This window comes from Paralichthys olivaceus, chromosome 5, assembly GCF_024713975.1.
Source record: "Paralichthys olivaceus isolate ysfri-2021 chromosome 5, ASM2471397v2, whole genome shotgun sequence".
Taxonomy (NCBI): Eukaryota; Metazoa; Chordata; class Actinopteri; order Pleuronectiformes; family Paralichthyidae; genus Paralichthys; species Paralichthys olivaceus.
In genome coordinates, this window is record NC_091097.1 from 5,456,503 (window position 1) to 5,475,679 (window position 19,177).

Consider the following 19,177-nt stretch of genomic DNA (forward strand, 5'->3'; position numbering starts at 1 on the left):
TATACAAACTCTGTGCAGACACTCCACAACACATCTAAGTGTCCAGATTTTACACAGCAGTTCATGACCCTAGATGAGGAAAAGTCATAAAATTTCATGAAAAAAAAATAAGGATAACCTACACTTTGGTCAACACAAAAATTGAAATGGGTCAAATTGACCCTTAACATAACATAAGGGTTAAAATTTGTTCTGAGCATGACTGTGTTAAGCAAAACTTCTTCTACTTTTCATCAGGAGAAAATTCCATGTCTTCTTCTCTTTGCTCCTTCACATCCATCTCTGGATAAAATGGTGTCTCCAGAACAGCTTTTCTTTTCATTGACGTTTCCAGGCCTTCACACAGGGAGTCGTGGATCCCCTGCCACGAATCCATCTCTGACTTCCACAGAGTAGCTCTGGACCTGATAAACAGTGAGATCTCGGTCTTGTTGCCTTTGGCCAGACTGATGCTGTCCTTACAAATGAAGAAGATATCCATGCCAAGGAAGAGAGCGTTGACTGCAATTAAACCTGCCCTGGCTGACTTGGAGAGAGCAAGAGGCCCTTTGGCGACTGCCTGACCAATATCTGGTATGTCTGCAGCCACCCTGGGCACATTACGTAATGACTTACCTTCCTCAACCACCACCTTACCAACACCTGCAATCACTTCTTCACTTTTCAACAACTTAATAGCAGAGGAAGCATCAACTATTGCATCAATACCTTTTCCAATAGCACCAACTGTACCAAGACCCTTGCTAATGCCCAGAGCCACTTCAATGATACTCTCTTCTATTTTGGAGTCGGCTTGACTGGTCACTTTGTCCAGACATTCCTGGAGACTCTGCACATCCTCCATGAAGCTCTGGAAAACCTCTCTTGCTTTCTTCTGTTGTGTAGCATTTACTCCGATCTCGGTGGCGGTGGTGACTAGGCTGTTGACGCCACTGGTGATTCCCAGACCTATCCCAGTTACTGTCAGAGCAAGAGACAACCCTGCTGTCACAGGCATTAACGCCAAGCCAACAATGGAGAGCACACCCCCAGTTGCCCCCACAGAGCTGCCTGCCACGCTGGAGATCTTTGCCCCCATATGCATCCTGTCGAGCTGAGTAGCACTCTTCTCCAGCTCGTTGAGAAACTCCAGCATCCTGGGCTGTCGCTTGCTGAAGTCAGTGATGAAGTCAGAGCATGATTCTTCTTGAAACAAGTACACCATCCTGAAGTGCTTGTTCATCCTGATGAAGACAAAAGAGGACATTAAGCGTAAGAATAAATAAAAATCTTTTTAGATGCTACCTTAAAGACCCCACAAACTAAACATTGTCCCATTTTAAATTACCCTGTCCTTGTGCTAAATGTTTTTGCTGATCTCTCTTTTCTCCTGGAATTTCCTCTGAAATCTTTAACTTCCTGTGACTATAAATTCTTCCTGTCATCACTCAGCATGCAGGAAACTACGCTGTCTGATTTAACAGCTGAATCCACAGGTGTGGGCAAAGAGGGTGGAGAGAATAATAATAGTAATAAAAAGCTTTGTTCCTTTAGCAATACAAGGTGCTTCACAAACTGCAAACAGAAGTATGAAAATCGTATAAAAAGCAAGATCAGACTTAGCAGTGCAGTTAAACAAAAAAAGATAAAAGAAAAACAACAAAACAATAAAAGAAAAAAGTATAGGACATAAATGAAATAAATATATTATCTCCTTTTTAAATGGATCTGACATAAAGTTTGTGCCAAACCATAACTTAAACCATAAAAACATGTGCCCTTTGTTTTAAGCCTGGTTCGTGGGATTTTAAACAGCTTTTGATTCTCTGATCAAGAGTAAAATGATAAATAACATGACCAACACACAGGCTTAACAAAATAGGGCCAAGGACAGAGCCTTGTGGGACCCCACATCACATAAATGCAAAAGACAAACTGAATGAAAAAGATAAATAAATTAAGAGGCTCCTGCGTCTGTTTAGAAGAGTTGTATGATCCACTGTAACAAAGGTTGCACTCAAGTCCAGTAAGTAGTGTGAAAGTAGCTTAAACAACACTTACCTGATCTCATCCAGCTGATTGATGTGATCAAGCATCCTCTGCATGTCGTCTCCAGGCAGATCCTCATCAAAGTTCACCACAGTTTCCGTCGTGATTTCTGAGGGAAAGTCACTGAGGGAGCTGAGAAAGACAGTTACACTTACTTCCTGCACTAAATGTTTCCCACTGTGGAATGTGTCACGTTGTTCATGAAACGTCCGTTTACCTTTTTGATAACATCTCGCAGATTTTCTCTGTGGTCTGTATGTACTTGTCCAACTCATACGACAGCACTTCCACATTTGGAAGTATGGGCTGGAAGAAGACTTGTGCATCTCTTTTGAACTCGAGGAGTCGAGGGCAGATTACCCGCGCCGCAGTAATGACAACCTGAACATAATCGAAGGTGATCCCTTTGGGCAGACTTAGTGCCTGGTTCTCCGTAAACACATGGAGGGAAGTGACCGCCAGCTTCTCCACTGCCACCAGGAAGCAGTCGAGCTTCTCCAGGCCAACCAAAGTGTCCTTGAGCACAGCATCCAGCTCCTTCTGCAGCTCTGCACGCCTGCTGTCTGCGGTCATTTGGGTCACCTTGCTTTTCAAATATTCCCAAAAGGTCTTACCATTTTGGTCGATGCGGTCAGCCCTCTCTTTGATATCTTTCATCATGTTTAATTCTGTCTTCCTACCGAGCCCCCATTTAGAGACGTCCTCACAGAATCGTCTTACAGTGTTGATGTGGGTGAGAGTGTCTGTGACATAGCGGCACAAAACCTGCTGTAGCTCCATTCTGTAATAAGACATAAAGAATCAATAACTTTGGACATTTCATTTAACTCCCTGAGCAGAAAATGTCACTGAAAGACTGAGTCTTTGTAGTCATTTACTTTTTTGTTTGGTTTCTTTCTTTTTGTGGTGACTTTTGTCTCTTTGTGTTTGTGGTGACTTTTGTCTCTTTGTGTTTGTGGTCATTTTGTGTCTGTGGTTTTGTAATCATTTTATGTTTCTTTGTGGTTGTTATGTTGTCACTTTATTCTCTTGGTGATTGTTTTGTTTCACTTCTTCTTTGTTCGGTTTATTGGTGAGTGGCAAATTGCATTACTGGCATCTTTGTGGTTGTTTTTTCTTTTTGTTGTTTTGTTTTGTTTCTGTTTGTGGTCATTCCGTCTCTTTTTGCTATTTGGTATTCTGTGTCTTTACAGTTAATTGTTTTGTCACATTTTTGTTGGTTTAGTCTCTCTGTCATTGTTTTGTGTTGCTTTGTAGTTCTTAGCCTCTTTGTGTGTCAGGAATTGGGGAAAAGTAGTTTCCAAAAGCAGGAGCCAGTAAAATAACACAAAATGTCCCTTTAGCCAGTAAAATAGCACAAAATGTCCCTGGCTGAAAGCAGAAGTTGACAAGTGAAAGACGACAAACTGACAAAGACAAAGAGACTTATTTACACAAGGGAGGCAGGGATGATTGAACAAAGGTGAAACGCATGAGGATCAGGTGCAGACGGTCACAGAGGGCGCCAACAGGGCAGAGGCAGGAAATAAAACTTAACAGATAAGGAGCAAAATTTCCAAATAAAACAGGAAATGCAGAACTCAGAATCAACACAAATCTAAACAAACAAAGAAAAACACCACAAGGAAAAGTGTTCAACAAAATCCAAAAATTCTAGCTAAAGACTCAGAGTCATGAGTTCATGGTTGTTTTGTTTCTCTTTCCATTTTGTGTTTGACTGTGTCAGGTCATGTGTCTTGGCCTTTGTTCAAAGAAACTGTTGACATGTCTAGGTCAAGGAGCTCAATGTCAGCAGGTGTGTCAACATGTGACTTCATTCACTACACTTTACCTCAAATGGAAAAAGAGTTATCTGTTTTGATTTTAAAGATCTCAAATATGAATATTTGTTTTAAAAAAACACAAAAACTTCAAAATTTGACTCAAAAACAGCACTTGAATAAATGTACTTATAGGCTACATTTCACTTGTGGATTTCTACATTTATTTGATACAAAAAAGAAAAACAAACTCAGCATCAGTCCTTATAGTACACACAAGGATAAAAAACACTCAACTCCCAAATGTATCCAGAAAAAGTTACTTGAAATATTGTCTCTCTCTCTTTTCTGCACTAAAGTCAAACTTTACCTTGCAGCAGACATTTCCCCCTCTGGCTTCACTTCTTTACTGGGACTTCGTCGCTTCACTAGTTGCTCTGATACAATGAAAACCTGCTGCTTGTTTCTGGGCAGCACGTGAGAAGAACTAAATCCCCAATAGCTGAGATACTGTGCGGTTGTTTGGTTTCGTTTTCCTTTCTCCACATCAGCAGGATGGGCCACACCCATTCTTACATTTAACTCATTCAATCCTGAAACTCAGTTTGGTTGCGAAAAATGAATGAATAAATAACTAAATAAATAAATAAGTAGGGTGAATTCAGGTCATTTGGGACTGTGGGACACCTAAGCTCAAGTTTGTTTATTTCATGTTTAGAAAATCAGGACTTTTAGTGTAGTCAGTCATTATCAACCTAGAATTGCTTGACAAGGTCAATGACACAAAAGTCTGACAAGAGATAGTTCACTGAAAATTCACTCATTATTTATTCACCTCTATGCCGATGGAGGGGTGGGTGAAGTGTTTGAGTCCACCTGAAACGGCTAAGCTTGCAGACGTTAGTATTTCTGACGGTGCCTGAATGCACCTGGTCGGGAAATATCAGCAGACATGTAGGCTTAAAGGTTCAGTGACATCTAGTGGTGAAGTTTCATGTTGCAGCTGAATACCCCTCGTCTCACCCTCCCTTTCCAAACATGAAAGAGAAACTGTGGTAGACTTCAGTTGTCATAAAAACTCAAAAGGTGTTCAGTTAGTCCAGTCTGGACTAATGTAAAAAACATGGCGGCCTCCACAGAGGGGACCCCCCCTCCAGGTAAATATAAAGTTTTTAAATATAAAGGGCCCATTGTAGGGTAAAGAAAAGGACAATTCGTACAATTTTGATGAAACACACTAGTAAAAAAATCACTAAGATTATTGTATATTCAGTTTCTGCCAATAGATCCCTTTCCTCTAAATCTTACACACTGGAACTTTAAAACACGGTGTAAATGTTCTCACTTTGAGTCAAATTTCAATGCTGGGGCTTGCAGACACTTGCATGACACCACACCAGCAGTGTGGAGGCATGTTGTGTTTTTGCTGTTGTTTTATTAAGTCTGAAGATTTGGTCATGGGTTAATTCAATTGTATTGGATTCTGCTCTAAAAAAGTTTACCCCTGAGACTCTAAAAGAGTTTTGTGGACTCAAACATCAGCATAGTATTGAGTAAATAATGAGTGAGTTTTCATTTTTCTGTGAACTATCCCTTTAAAAAATCTATCATAAGAAAGACAATCTTCCTTATTGTTAACAAATTTTGTTTGTGATGTATCAAAGCAACAAAATATGCATTGAATTGTTGAAAATGTGATTTGTGCATTTATTTTACTTCCAAAAAATGTGTGTTGTTCCACTTTATCAAATATGATTGATAGTGTGGGGCAGCAAGCTTTGGATAATCTGGGACAGTCTTTAAATTTTCTAAATGGGGAAATATTCAATTCACTTCAATTTTAAATCATAATATACATTATCTCAAGGCACTTGATATAGAAGGTCAGATATATGCTTTTAGGAACTTCCTGAAGTAAAAAAAATATAAAGAGATGTAGCATATGATCTGTAGTTGTCAGAGAGGAGTTAATCGTTAATACAATCTGTCCCTGTCTGTTTAAACTGATTGTCTGGTTAGCTAACTAACGCAAAGTCTGTCCTGTGATCTGCAGCCATTGGTTTAATGAAAACATGGAGAAGACAATGGGCTGATCCATGATGATGGACTGTTTGTTCCCTGAGTTGCCCCAATAGACTGGTGAATTATAGAATTAATAATCTGTTATTGTTATGGTTGCTTGCTGTTGATTGAATTTCAATAGATTTTTGTAAAAAAAATGTGATACAACTTCAACAGAATGTTTTTAATACATTTTATAGTTTCTTTAATTAAACTAGGGTTCTTTATGAAAAAGTAGGACATTTATTTGTCAATATGAATTAATGTAATTTCAATAAATAATATATAGCCATTTAGTCATTTATTCATATTTTTTTTTAAATTGGTAATATTGAGCTTGACATGCATAAAGTAAGGTGATCTAGGTTGTTTTTTAAAAAAAAAAAAAAAGCCTAACTTGGTGTCCCAGATGATCACATTTTTTGGCACAAAGAACACTAACAGCTATTCCATGTCTCCTCTTAGAATGATATCTCCATTCTTTCTTCTGGCGTGGTTAGAAAACATCTTAAGGATTGCAGAAAGGTATAATATGTTGATCTAATGTGTAAAACAGATATCAGAATTGGTCTTAGAAGTCAAAATGGCAAAAATTATACCACATTACCTAAATTCACCCTAAAAAAAAAAAGACGGTGCATCTCAAGGGGTTTCTCCTCTAACTAAATGGAAGCGGTAGTTGAAAATGAAAGTAATTTATTGACAGAGTTCCAAATGAGGTTTCAAACAAATGAAATGAAGCAAACAACAGAAAGGAGAACCTACGAGAGTTGTTCCAACAAACAAATGAATATAACCTAGAGCTAATGATGCGAACTAAAAAAAAACAAACAACAGATGCAAAAATAAACTCTAATAAACTCTAAACCTGTTAACAAAACACAAAGTGAGCAACAGCCCAGAACCTAGTGAGGCTATACAAAAACACACTAAGTTTAACAATCAAACACTTCATTTCTATCACAGGCCTGGCTAACATCTAATGCCTGTTGTAACAAGAACTAGTCAATAATTACATCTGACAAAAAGCTCTATGGCACACTGCTAATCAACCATCACTAGTGAAGCTTTAACTGGAGGTTATATAGGGCAGATGCTCTCCGGTGATTGGCATGGCGGCCTGGGGATCCGCCACTTTGGAGGAGGGAGAGGAAATGCCAGCAGGTGCTGCTGAGTGAAGGCAGGTCACGCCTCCACCTGTTGGACCCAATCCTGCACCCAGGACCGCACAGCCTACTTAACATAAATACACACAAATATGACATATCCCAAGGAGATAGCCTGGCAGCTGTAACATACAGTCTAAATGAATTATTCAAATTGGATCACAGGACTTCAAATCTGAACCTGAGAACTGACAATTTAAATCACAGCTCTTAGGGGATAAAATCATTGATCTGTTGATTTTTCAAAAACCAAGACTCTTTAATCTTACAGGGGCATGTTTAAATCAAATCACAACCTAAAAATCAAAAGTGGAATTGTGGAATCTGAGAATTTTGATGATCCTAATACAAAGATACGGGAGAGCAGCTAAAGGATACATTTTGTTGATTTTGCACTTTACATTAATATATAATTTGTTCTGAGCATGACTGTGTTCAGTAACACATGTCCATGTCTTCTTCTCTTTGCTCCTTCACATCCATCTCTGGATAAAATGGTGTCTCCAGAACAGCTTTTCTTTTCATTGACGTTTCCAGGCCTTCACACAGGGAGTCGTGGATCCCCTGCCACGAATCCATCTCTGACTTCCACAGAGTAGCTCTGGACCTGATAAACAGTGAGATCTCGGTCTTGTTGCCTTTGGCCAGACTGATGCTGTCCTTACAAATGAAGAAGATATCCATGCCAAGGAAGAGAGCGTTGACTGCAATTAAACCTGCCCTGGCTGACTTGGAGAGAGCAAGAGGCCCTTTGGCGACTGCCTGACCAATATCTGGTATGTCTGCAGCCACCCTGGGCACATTACGTAATGACTTACCTTCCTCAACCACCACCTTACCAACACCTGCAATCACTTCTTCACTTTTCAACAACTTAATAGCAGAGGAAGCATCAACTATTGCATCAATACCTTTTCCAATAGCACCAACTGTACCAAGACCCTTGCTAATGCCCAGAGCCACTTCAATGATACTCTCTTCTATTTTGGAGTCGGCTTGACTGGTCACTTTGTCCAGACATTCCTGGAGACTCTGCACATCCTCCATGAAGCTCTGGAAAACCTCTCTTGCTTTCTTCTGTTGTGTAGCATTTACTCCGATCTCGGTGGCGGTGGTGACTAGGCTGTTGACGCCACTGGTGATTCCCAGACCTATCCCAGTTACTGTCAGAGCAAGAGACAACCCTGCTGTCACAGGCATTAACGCCAAGCCAACAATGGAGAGCACACCCCCAGTTGCCCCCACAGAGCTGCCTGCCACGCTGGAGATCTTTGCCCCCATATGCATCCTGTCGAGCTGAGTTGCATTCTTCTCCAGCTCGTTGAGAAACTCCAGCATCCTGGGCTGTCGCTTGCTGAAGTCAGTGATGAAGTCAGAGCATGATTCTTCTTGAAACAAGTACACCATCCTGAAGTGCTTGTTCATCCTGATGAAGACAAAAGAGGACATTAAGCGTAAGAATAAATAAAAATCTTTTTAGATGCTACCTTAAAGACCCCACAAACTAAACATTGTCCCATTTTAAATTACCCTGTCCTTGTGCTAAATGTTTTTGCTGATCTCTCTTTTCTCCTGGAATTTCCTCTGAAATCTTTAACTTCCTGTGACTATAAATTCTTCCTGTCATCACTCAGCATGCAGGAAACTACGCTGTCTGATTTAACAGCTGAATCCACAGGTGTGGGCAAAGAGGGTGGAGAGAATAATAATAGTAATAAAAAGCTTTGTTCCTTTAGCAATACAAGGTGCTTCACAAACTGCAAACAGAAGTATGAAAATCGTATAAAAAGCAAGATCAGACTTAGCAGTGCAGTTAAACAAAAAAAGATAAAAGAAAAACAACAAAACAATAAAAGAAAAAAGTATAGGACATAAATGAAATAAATATATTATCTCCTTTTTAAATGGATCTGACATAAAGTTTGTGCCAAACCATAACTTAAACCATAAAAACATGTGCCCTTTGTTTTAAGCCTGGTTCGTGGGATTTTAAACAGCTTTTGATTCTCTGATCAAGAGTAAAATGATAAATAACATGACCAACACACAGGCTTAACAAAATAGGGCCAAGGACAGAGCCTTGTGGGACCCCACATCACATAAATGCAAAAGACAAACTGAATGAAAAAGATAAATAAATTAAGAGGCTCCTGCGTCTGTTTAGAAGAGTTGTATGATCCACTGTAACAAAGGTTGCACTCAAGTCCAGTAAGTAGTGTGAAAGTAGCTTAAACAACACTTACCTGATCTCATCCAGCTGATTGATGTGATCAAGCATCCTCTGCATGTCGTCTCCAGGCAGATCCTCATCAAAGTTCACCACAGTTTCCATCGTGATTTCTGAGGGAAAGTCACTGAAGGAGCTGAGAAAGACAGTTACACTTACTTCCTGCACTAAATGTTTCCCACTGTGGAATGTGTCACGTTGTTCATGAAACGTCCGTTTACCTTTTTGATAACATCTCGCAGATTTTCTCTGTGGTCTGTATGTACTTGTCCAACTCATACGACAGCACTTCCACATTTGGAAGTATGGGCTGGAAGAAGACTTGTGCATCTCTTTTGAACTCGAGGAGTCGAGGGCAGATTACCCGCGCCGCAGTAATGACAACCTGAACATAATCGAAGGTGATCCCTTTGGGCAGACTTAGTGCCTGGTTCTCCGTAAACACATGGAGGGAAGTGACCGCCAGCTTCTCCACTGCCACCAGGAAGCAGTCGAGCTTCTCCAGGCCAACCAAAGTGTCCTTGAGCACAGCATCCAGCTCCTTCTGCAGCTCTGCACGCCTGCTGTCTGCGGTCATTTGGGTCACCTTGCTTTTCAAATATTCCCAAAAGGTCTTACCATTTTGGTCGATGCGGTCAGCCCTCTCTTTGATATCTATCATCATGTTTAATTCTGTCTCCCTACCGAGCCCCCATTTAGAGACGTCCTCACAGAATCGTCTTACAGTGTTGATGTGGGTGAGAGTGTCTGTGACGTAGCGGCACAAAACCTGCTGTAGCTCCATTCTGTAATAAGACATAAAGAATCAATAACTTTGGACATTTCATTTAACTCCCTGAGCAGAAAATGTCACTGAAAGACTGAGTCTTTGTAGTCATTTACTTTTTTGTTTGGTTTCTTTCTTTTTGTGGTGACTTTTGTCTCTTTGTGTTTGTGGTCATTTTGTGTCTGTGGTTTTGTAATCATTTTATGTTTCTTTGTGGTTGTTATGTTGTCACTTTATTCTCTTGGTGATTGTTTTGTTTCACTTCTTCTTTGTTCGGTTTATTGGTGAGTGGCAAATTGCATTGCTGGCATCTTTGTGGTTGTTTTTTCTTTTTGTTGTTTTGTTTTGTTTCTGTTTGTGGTCATTATGTCTCTTTTTGCTTTTTGGGATTCTGTGTCTTTACAGTTAATTGTTTTGTCACATTTTTGGTTGTTTAGTCTCTCTGTCATTGTTTTGTGTCGCTTTGTAGTTTTTAGCCTCTTAGTGTGTCAGGAATTGGGGAAAAGCAGGTTCCAAAGCAGGAGCCAGTAAAATAACACAAAATGTCCCTTTAGCCAGTAAAATAGCACAAAATGTCCCTGGCTAAAAGCAGAAGTTGACAAGTGAAAGACGACAAACTGACAAAGACAAGGAGACTTATTTACACAAGGGAGGCAGGGATGATTGAACAAAGGTGAAACGCATGAGGATCAGATGCAGACGGTCACAGAGGGCGCCAACAGGGCAGAGGCAGGAAATAAAACTTAACACATAAGGAGCAAAATTTCCAAATAAAACAGGAAATGCAGAACTCAGAATCAACACAAATCTAAACAAACAAAGAAAAACACCACAAGGAAAAGTGTTCAACAAAAATCCAAAAATTCTAGCTAAAGACTCAGAGTCGTGAGTTCATGGTTGCTTTGTTTCTCTTTCGATTTTGTGTTTGACTGTGTCGTGTCTTGGCCTTTGTTCAAAGAAACTGTTGACGTGTCTAGGTCAAGGAGCTCAATGTCAGCAGGTGTGTCAACATGTGACTTCATTCACTACACTTTACCTCAAATGGAAAAAGAGTTATCTGTTTTGATTTTAAAGATCTCAAATATGAATATTTGTTTTAAAAAAACACAAAAACTTCAAAATTTGACTCAAAAACAGCACTTGAATAAATGTACTTATAGGCTACATTTCACTTGTGGATTTCTACATTTATTTGATACAAAAAAGAAAAACAAACTCAGCATCAGTCCTTATAGTACACACAAGGATAAAAAACACTCAACTCCCAAATGTATCCAGAAAAAGTTACTTGAAATATTGTCTCTCTCATTTCTGCACTAAAGTCAAACTTTACCTTGCAGCAGACATTTCCCCCTCTGGCTTCACTTCTTTACTGGGACTTCGTCGCTTCACTAGTTGCTCTGATACAATGAAAACCTGCTGCTTGTTTCTGGACAGCACGTGAGAAGAACTAAATCCCCAATAGCTGAGATACTGTGCGGTTGTTTGGTTTCGTTTTCCTTTCTCCACATCAGCAGGATGGGCCACACCCATTCTTACATTTAACTCATTCAATCCTGAAACTCAGTTTGGTTGCGAAAAATGAATGAATAAATAACTAAATAAATAAATAAGTAGGGTGAATTCAGGTCATTTGGGACTGTGGGACACCTAAGCTCAAGTTTGTTTATTTCATGTTTAGAAAATCAGGACTTTTAGTGTAGTCAGTCATTATCAACCTAGAATTGCTTGACAAGGTCAATGACACAAAACTCTGACAAGAGATAGTTCACTGAAAATTCACTCATTATTTATTCACCTCTATGCCGATGGAGGGGTGGGCGACGTGTTTGAGTCCACCTGAAACGGCTAAGCTTGCAGACGTTAGTATTTCTGACGGTGCCTGAATGCACCTGGTCGGGAAATATCAGCAGACATGTAGGCTTAAAGGTTCAGTGACATCTAGTGGTGAAGTTTCATGTTGCAGCTGAATACCCCTCGTCTCACCCTCCCTTTCCAAACATGAAAAAGAACCTGTGGTAGACTTCAGTTGTCATAAAAACTCAAAAGGTGTTCAGTTAGTCCAGTCTGGACTAATGTAAAAAACATGGCGGCCTCCACAGAGGGGACCCCCCCCTCCAGTTAAATATATTTAAATATAAAGGGCCCATTGTAGGGTAAAGAAAAGGACAATTCGTACAATTTTGATGAAACACACTAGTAAAAAAATCACTAAGATTATTGTATATTCAGTTTCTGCCAATAGATCCCTTTCCTCTAAATCTTACACACTGGAACTTTAAAACACGGTGTAAATGTTCTCATTTTGAGTCGAATTTCAATGCCGGGGCTTGCAGACACTTGCATGACACCACACCAGCAGTGTGGAGGCATGTTGTGTTTTTGCTGTTGTTTTATTAAGTCTGAAGATTTGGTCATGGGTTAATTCAATTGTATTGGATTCTGCTCTAAAAAAGTTTACCCCTGAGACTCTAAAAGAGTTTTGTGGACTCAAACATCAGCATAGTGTTGAGTAAATAATGAGTGAGTTTTCATTTTTCGGTGAACTATCCCTTTAAAAAATCTATCATAAGAAAGACAATCTTTCTTATTGTTAACAAATTTTGTTTGTGATGTATCAAAGCAACAAAATATGCATTGAATTGTTGAAAATGTGATTTGTGCATTAATTTTACTTCCAAAAAATTTGTGTTGTTCCACTTTATCAAATATGATTGATAGTGTGGGGCAGCAAGCTTTGGATAATCTGGGACAGTCTTTAAGTTTTCTAAATGGGGAAATATTCAATTTACTTCAATTTTAAATCATAATATACATTATCTCAAGGCACTTGACATAGAAGGTCAGATATATGCTTTTAGGAACTTCCTGAAGTAAATAAAATATAAAGAGATGTAGCATATGATCAGTAGTTGTCAGAGAGGAGTTAATCGTTAATACAATCTGTCCCTGTCTGTTTAAACTGATTGTCTGGTTAGCTAACTAACGCAAAGTCTGTCCTGTGATCTGCAGCCATTGGTTTAATGAAAACATGGAGAAGACAATGGGCTGATCCATGACGATGGACTGTTTGTTCCCTGAGTTGCCCCAATAGACTGGTGAATTATAGAATTAATAATCTGTTATTGTTATGGTTGCTTGCTGTTGATTGAATTTCAATAGATTTTTGTAAAAAAAATGTGATACAACTTCAACAGAATGTTTTAAATTAATTTTATAGTTTCTTTAATTAAACTAGGGTTCTTTATGAAAAAGTAGGACATTTATTTGTCAATATGAATTAATGTAATTTCAATAAATAATATATAGTCATTTAGTCATTTATTCATATATTTTTTTTTAAATTGGTAATATTGAGCTTGACATGCATAAAGTAAGGTGATCTAGGTTGTTTTTTTTTTTTAAAAAAAGCCTAAATTGGTGTCCCAGATGATCACATTTTTTGGCACAAAGAACAATAACAGCGATTCCATGTCTCCTCTTAGAATGATATCTCCATTCCTTCTTCTGGCGTGGTTAGAAAACATCTTAAGGATTGCAGAAAGGTATAATATGTTGATCTAATGTGTAAAACAGATATCAGAATTGGTCTTAGAAGTCAAAATGGCAAAAATTATACCACATTACCTAAATTCACCCTAAAAAAAAAAGACGGTGCATCTCAGGGGGTTTCTCCTCTAACTAAATGGAAGCGGTAGTTGAAAATGAAAGTAATTTATTGACAGAGTTCCAAATGAGGTTTCAAACAAATGAAATGAAGCAAACAACAGAAAGGAGAACCTACGAGAGTTGTTCCAACAAACAAATGAATATAACCTAGAGCTAATGATGCGAACTAAAAAAAAACAAACAACAGATGCAAAAATAAACTCTAATAAACTCTAAACCTGTTAACAAAACACAAAGTGAGCAACAGCCCAGAACCTAGTGAGGCTATACAAAAACACACTAAGTTTAACAATCAAACACTTCATTTCTATCACAGGCCTGGCTAACATCTAATGCCTGTTGTAACAAGAACTTGTCAATAATTACATCTGACAAAAAGCTCTATGGCACACTGCTAATCAACCATCACTAGTGAAGCTTTAGCTGGAGGTTATATAGGGCAGATGCTCTCCGGTGATTGGCATGGCGGCCTGGGGATCCGCCACTTTGGAGGAGGGAGAGGAAATACCTCTTTATATACAGTCTATGGGAAATACCAGCAGGTGCTGCTGAGTGAAGGCAGGTCACGCCTCCACCTGTTGGACCCAATTCTGCACCCAGGACCGCACAGCCTACTTAACATAAATACACACAAATATGACATATCCCAAAGAGAAAGCCTGGCAGCTGTAACATACAGTCTAAATGAATTATTCAAATTGGATCACAGGACTTCAAATCTGAACCTGAGAACTGACAATGTAAATCACAGCTCTTAGGGGATAAAATCATTGATCTGTTGATTTTTCAAAAACCAAGACTCTTTAATCTTACAGGGGCATGTTTAAATTAAATCACAACCTAAAAATCAAAAGTGGAATTGTGGAATCTGAGAATTTTGATGATCCTAATACAAAGATACAGGAGAGCAGCTAAAGGATACATTTTGTTGATTTTGCACTTTACATTAATATATAATTTGTTCTGAGTATGACTGTGTTCAGTAACACATGTCCATGTCTTCTTCTCTTTGCTCCTTCACATCCATCTCTGGATAAAATGGTGTCTCCAGAACAGCTTTTCTTTTCACTGACGTTTCCAGGCCTTCACACAGGGAGTCGTGGATCCCCTGCCACGAATCCATCTCTGACTTCCACAGAGTAGCTCTGGACCTGATAAACAGTGAGATCTCGGTCTTGTTGCCTTTGGCCAGACTGATGCTGTCCTTAAAAATGAAGAAGATATCCATGCCGAGGAAGAGAGCGTTGACTGCAATTAAACCTGCCCTGGCTGACTTGGTGAGAGCAAGAGGCCCTTTGGCGACTGCCTGACCAATATCTGGTATGTCTGCAGCCACCCTGGGCACGTTACGTAATGACTTACCTTCCTCAACCACCACCTTACCAACACCTGCAATCACTTCTTCACTTTTCAACAACTTAATAGAAGAGGCAGCATCAACTATTGCATCAATACCTTTTCCAATAGCACCAACTGTACCAAGACCCTTGCTAATGCCCAGAGCCACTTTAATGATACTCTCTTCTATTTTGGAGTCGGCTTGACTGGTTACTTTCTCCAGACATTCCTGGAGACTCTGCACATCCTCCATGAAGCTCTGGAAAACCTCTCTTGCTTTCTTCTGTTGTGTAGCATTTACTCCGATCTCGGTTAAGGTGGTGACTAGGCTGTTGATGCCACTGGTGATTCCCAGACCTATCCCAGTTACTGTCAGAGCAAGAGACAACCCTGCTGTCACAGGCATTAACGCCAAGCCAACAATGGAGAGCACACCCCCAGTTGCCCCCACCGAGCTGCCTGCCACGCTGGAGATCTTTGCCCCCTTATGCATCCTGTCGAGCTGAGTTGCATTCTTCTCCAGCTTGTTGAGAAACTCCAGCATCCTGGGCTGTCGCTTGCTGAAGTCAGTGATGAAGTCAGAGCATGATTCTTCTTGAAACAAGAACACCATCCTGAAGTGCTTGTTCATCCTGATGAAGACAAAAGAGGAAATTAAGCGTAAGAATAAATAAAAATCTTTTTAGATGCTACCTTAAAGACCCCACAAACTAAACATTGTCCCATTTAAAATTACGCTGTCCTTGTGCTAAATGTTTTTGCTGATCTCTCTTTTCTCCTGGAATTTCCTCTGAAATCTTTAACTTCCAGTGACTATAAATTCTTCCTGTCATCACTCAGCATGCAGGAAACTACGCTGTCTGATTTAACAGTTGAATCCACAGGTGTGGGCAAAGAGGGTGGAGAGAATAATAATAGTAATAAAAAGCTTTGTTCCTTTAGCAATACAAGGTGCTTCACAAACTGCAAACAGAAGTATGCAAATCGTATAAAAAGCAAGATCAGACTTAGCAGTGCAGTTAAACAAAAAAAGATAAAAGAAAAACAACAAAACAATAAAAGAAAAAAGTATAGGACATAAATGAAATAAATATATTATCTCCTTTTTAAATGGATCTGACATAAAGTTTGTGCCAAACCATAACTTAAACCATAAAAACATGTGCCCTTTGTTTTAAGCCTGGTTCGTGGGATTTTAAAAGCTTTTGATTCTCTGATCAAGAGTTAAATGATAAATAACATGACCAACACACAGGCTTAACAAAATAGGGCCAAGGACAGAGCCTTGTGGGACCCCACATCACATAAATGCAAAAGACAAACTGAATGAAAAAGATAAGTTTAGAAGAGTTGTATGATCCACTGTAACAAAGGTTGCACTCGAGTCCAGTAAGTAGTGTGAAAGTAGCTTAAACAACACTTACCTGATCTCATCCAGCTGATTGATGTGATCAAGCATCCTCTGCATGTCGTCTCCAGGCAGATCCTCATCAAAGTTCACCACAGTTTCCGTCGTGATTTCTGAGGGAAAGTCACTGAGGGAGCTGAGAAAGACAGTTACACTTACTTCCTGCACTAAATGTTTCCCACTGTGGAATGTGTCACATTGTTCATGAAACATCTGTTCACCTTTTTGATAACATCTCGCAGATTTTCTCTGTGGTCTGTATGTACTTGTCCAACACTTACCTGATCTCATCCAGCTGATTGATGTGATCAAGCATCCTCTGCATGTCGTCTCCAGGCAGATCCTCATCAAAGTTCACCACAGTTTCCGTCGTGATTTCTGAGGGAAAGTCACTGAGGGAGCTGAGAAAGACAGTTACACTTACTTCCTGCACTAAATGTTTCCCACTGTGGAATGTGTCACATTGTTCATGAAACATCTGTTCACCTTTTTGATAACATCTCGCAGATTTTCTCTGTGGTCTGTATGTACTTGTCCAACACTTACCTGATCTCATCCAGCTGATTGATGTGATCAAGCATCCTCTGCATGTCGTCTCCAGGCAGATCCTCATCAAAGTTCACCACAGTTTCCGTCGTGATTTCTGAGGGAAAGTCACTGAGGGAGCTGAGAAAGACAGTTACACTTACTTCCTGCACTAAATGTTTCCCACTGTGGAATGTGTCACATTGTTCATGAAACATCTGTTCACCTTTTTGATAACATCTCGCAGATTTTCTCTGTGGTCTGTATGTACTTGTCCAACACTTACCTGATCTCATCCAGCTGATTGATGTGATCAAGCATCCTCTGCATGTCGTCTCCAGGCAGATCCTCATCAAAGTTCACCACAGTTTCCGTCGTGATTTCTGAGGGAAAGTCACTGAGGGAGCTGAGAAAGACAGTTACACTTACTTCCTGCACTAAATGTTTCCCACTGTGGAATGTGTCACATTGTTCATGAAACATCTGTTCACCTTTTTGATAACATCTCGCAGATTTTCTCTGTGGTCTGTATGTACTTGTCCAACACTTACCTGATCTCATCCAGCTGATTGATGTGATCAAGCATCCTCTGCATGTCGTCTCCAGGCAGATCCTCATCAAAGTTCACCACAGTTTCCGTCGTGATTTCTGAGGGAAAGTCACTGAAGGAGCTGAGAAAGACAGTTACACTTACTTCCTGCACTAAATGTTTCCCACTGTGGAATGTGTCACGTTGTTCATGAAACGTCCGTTTACCTTTTTGATAACATCTCGCAGATTTTCTCTGTGGTCTGTATGTACTTGTCCAACTCATACGACAGCACTTCCACATTTGGAAGTATGGGCTGGAAGAAGACTTGTGCATCTCTTTTGAACTCGAGGAGTCGAGGGCAGATTACCCGCGCTGCAGTAATGACAACCTGAACATAATCGAAGGTGATCCCTTTGGGCAGACTTAGCGCCTGGTTCTCCGTAAACACATGGAGCGAAGTGACCGCCAGCTTCTCCACTGCAACCAGGAAGCAGTCGAGCTTCTCCAGGCCAACCAAAGTGTCCTTGAGCACAGCATCCAGCTCCTTCTGCAGCTCTGCACGCCTGCTGTCTGCGGTCACTTTGGTCACCTTGCTTTTCAAATATTCCCAAAAGGCCTTACCTTTATTCCCTGACTGGGAAACATGCTTGATTTTTAGGTTGACGCGGTCAGCCCTCTCTTTGATATCTATCATCATGTTTAATTCTGTCTTCCTACCGAGCCCCCATTTAGAGACGTCCTCACAGAATTGTCTTACAGTGTTGATGTGGGTGAGAGTGTCTGTGACGTAGCGGCACAAAACCTGCTGTAGCTCCATTCTGTAATAAGACATAAAGAATCAGTAACTTTGGACATTTCATTTAACTCCCTGAGCAGAAAATGTCACTGAAAGACTGAGTCTTTGTAGTCATTTACTTTTTTGTTTGGTTTCTTTCTTTTTGTGGTGACTTTTGTCTCTTTGTGTTTGTGGTCATTTTGTGTCTGTGGTTTTGTAATCATTTTATGTTTCTTTGTGGTTGTTATGTTGTCACTTTATTCTCTTGGTGATTGTTTTGTTTCACTTCTTCTTTGTTCGGTTTATTGGTAAGTGGCAAATTGCATTACTGGCATCTTTGTGGTTGTTTTTTCTTTTTGTTGTTTTGTTTTGTTTCTGTTTGTGGTCATTCTGTCTCTTTTTGCTATTTGGTATTCTGTGTCTTTACAGTTAATTGTTTTGTCACATTTTTGGTTGTTTAGTCTCTCTGTCATTGTTTTGTGTCGTTTTGTAGTTTTTAGCCTCTCAGTGTGTCAGGAATTGGGGAAAAGCAGGTTCCAAAGCAGGAGCCAGTAAAATAACTCAAAATGTCCCTTTAGCCAGTAAAATAGCACAAAATGTCCCTGGCTGAAAGCAGAAGTTGACAAGTGAAAGACGACAAACTGACAAAGACAAAGAGACTTATTTACACAAGGGAGGCAGGGATGATTGAACAAAGGTGAAACGCATGAGGATCAGATGCAGACGGTCACAGAGGGCGCCAACAGGGCAGAGGCAGGAAATAAAACACAACACATAAGGAGCAAAATTTCCAAATAAAACAGGAAATGCAGAACTCAGAATCAACACAAATCTAAACAAACAAAGAAAAACACCACAAGGAAAAGTGTTCAACAAAATCCAAAAATTCTAGCTAAAGACTCAGAGTCATGAGTGCATGGTT

At 39.8% G+C, this 19,177-nt stretch overlaps 2 protein-coding genes and 1 pseudogene across 2 annotated transcripts; all 3 read right to left on the reverse strand.

The window, feature by feature from the left end:
- Window positions 1–227: 227 nt before the first annotated feature.
- LOC138407793 (uncharacterized) lies at window positions 228–4,388 on the reverse strand (annotated as a pseudogene).
- Window positions 4,389–6,528: 2,140 nt separating this feature from the next.
- LOC138407794 (uncharacterized) lies at window positions 6,529–11,556 on the reverse strand. The gene is made up of 4 exons (XM_069525341.1): window positions 11,342–11,556; window positions 9,464–10,027; window positions 9,259–9,378; window positions 6,529–8,441 (listed from the first exon to the last, which is right to left on the reverse strand). Exons 1-4 carry the CDS (start codon window positions 11,539–11,541, stop codon window positions 7,451–7,453), a joined length of 1,875 nt encoding a protein of 624 aa, XP_069381442.1. The 5' UTR covers window positions 11,542–11,556; the 3' UTR covers window positions 6,529–7,450.
- Window positions 11,557–14,214: 2,658 nt separating this feature from the next.
- Window positions 14,215–18,747, reverse strand: LOC138407792 (apolipoprotein L2-like). Its single transcript, XM_069525339.1, has 3 exons — window positions 17,705–18,747; window positions 17,500–17,619; window positions 14,215–15,647 (listed from the first exon to the last, which is right to left on the reverse strand). The coding sequence occupies exons 1-3, from the start codon at window positions 18,310–18,312 to the stop codon at window positions 14,657–14,659; spliced, it is 1,719 nt and encodes a 572-aa protein (XP_069381440.1). The 5' UTR covers window positions 18,313–18,747; the 3' UTR covers window positions 14,215–14,656.
- Between the last annotated feature and the right edge of the window lie 430 nt (window positions 18,748–19,177).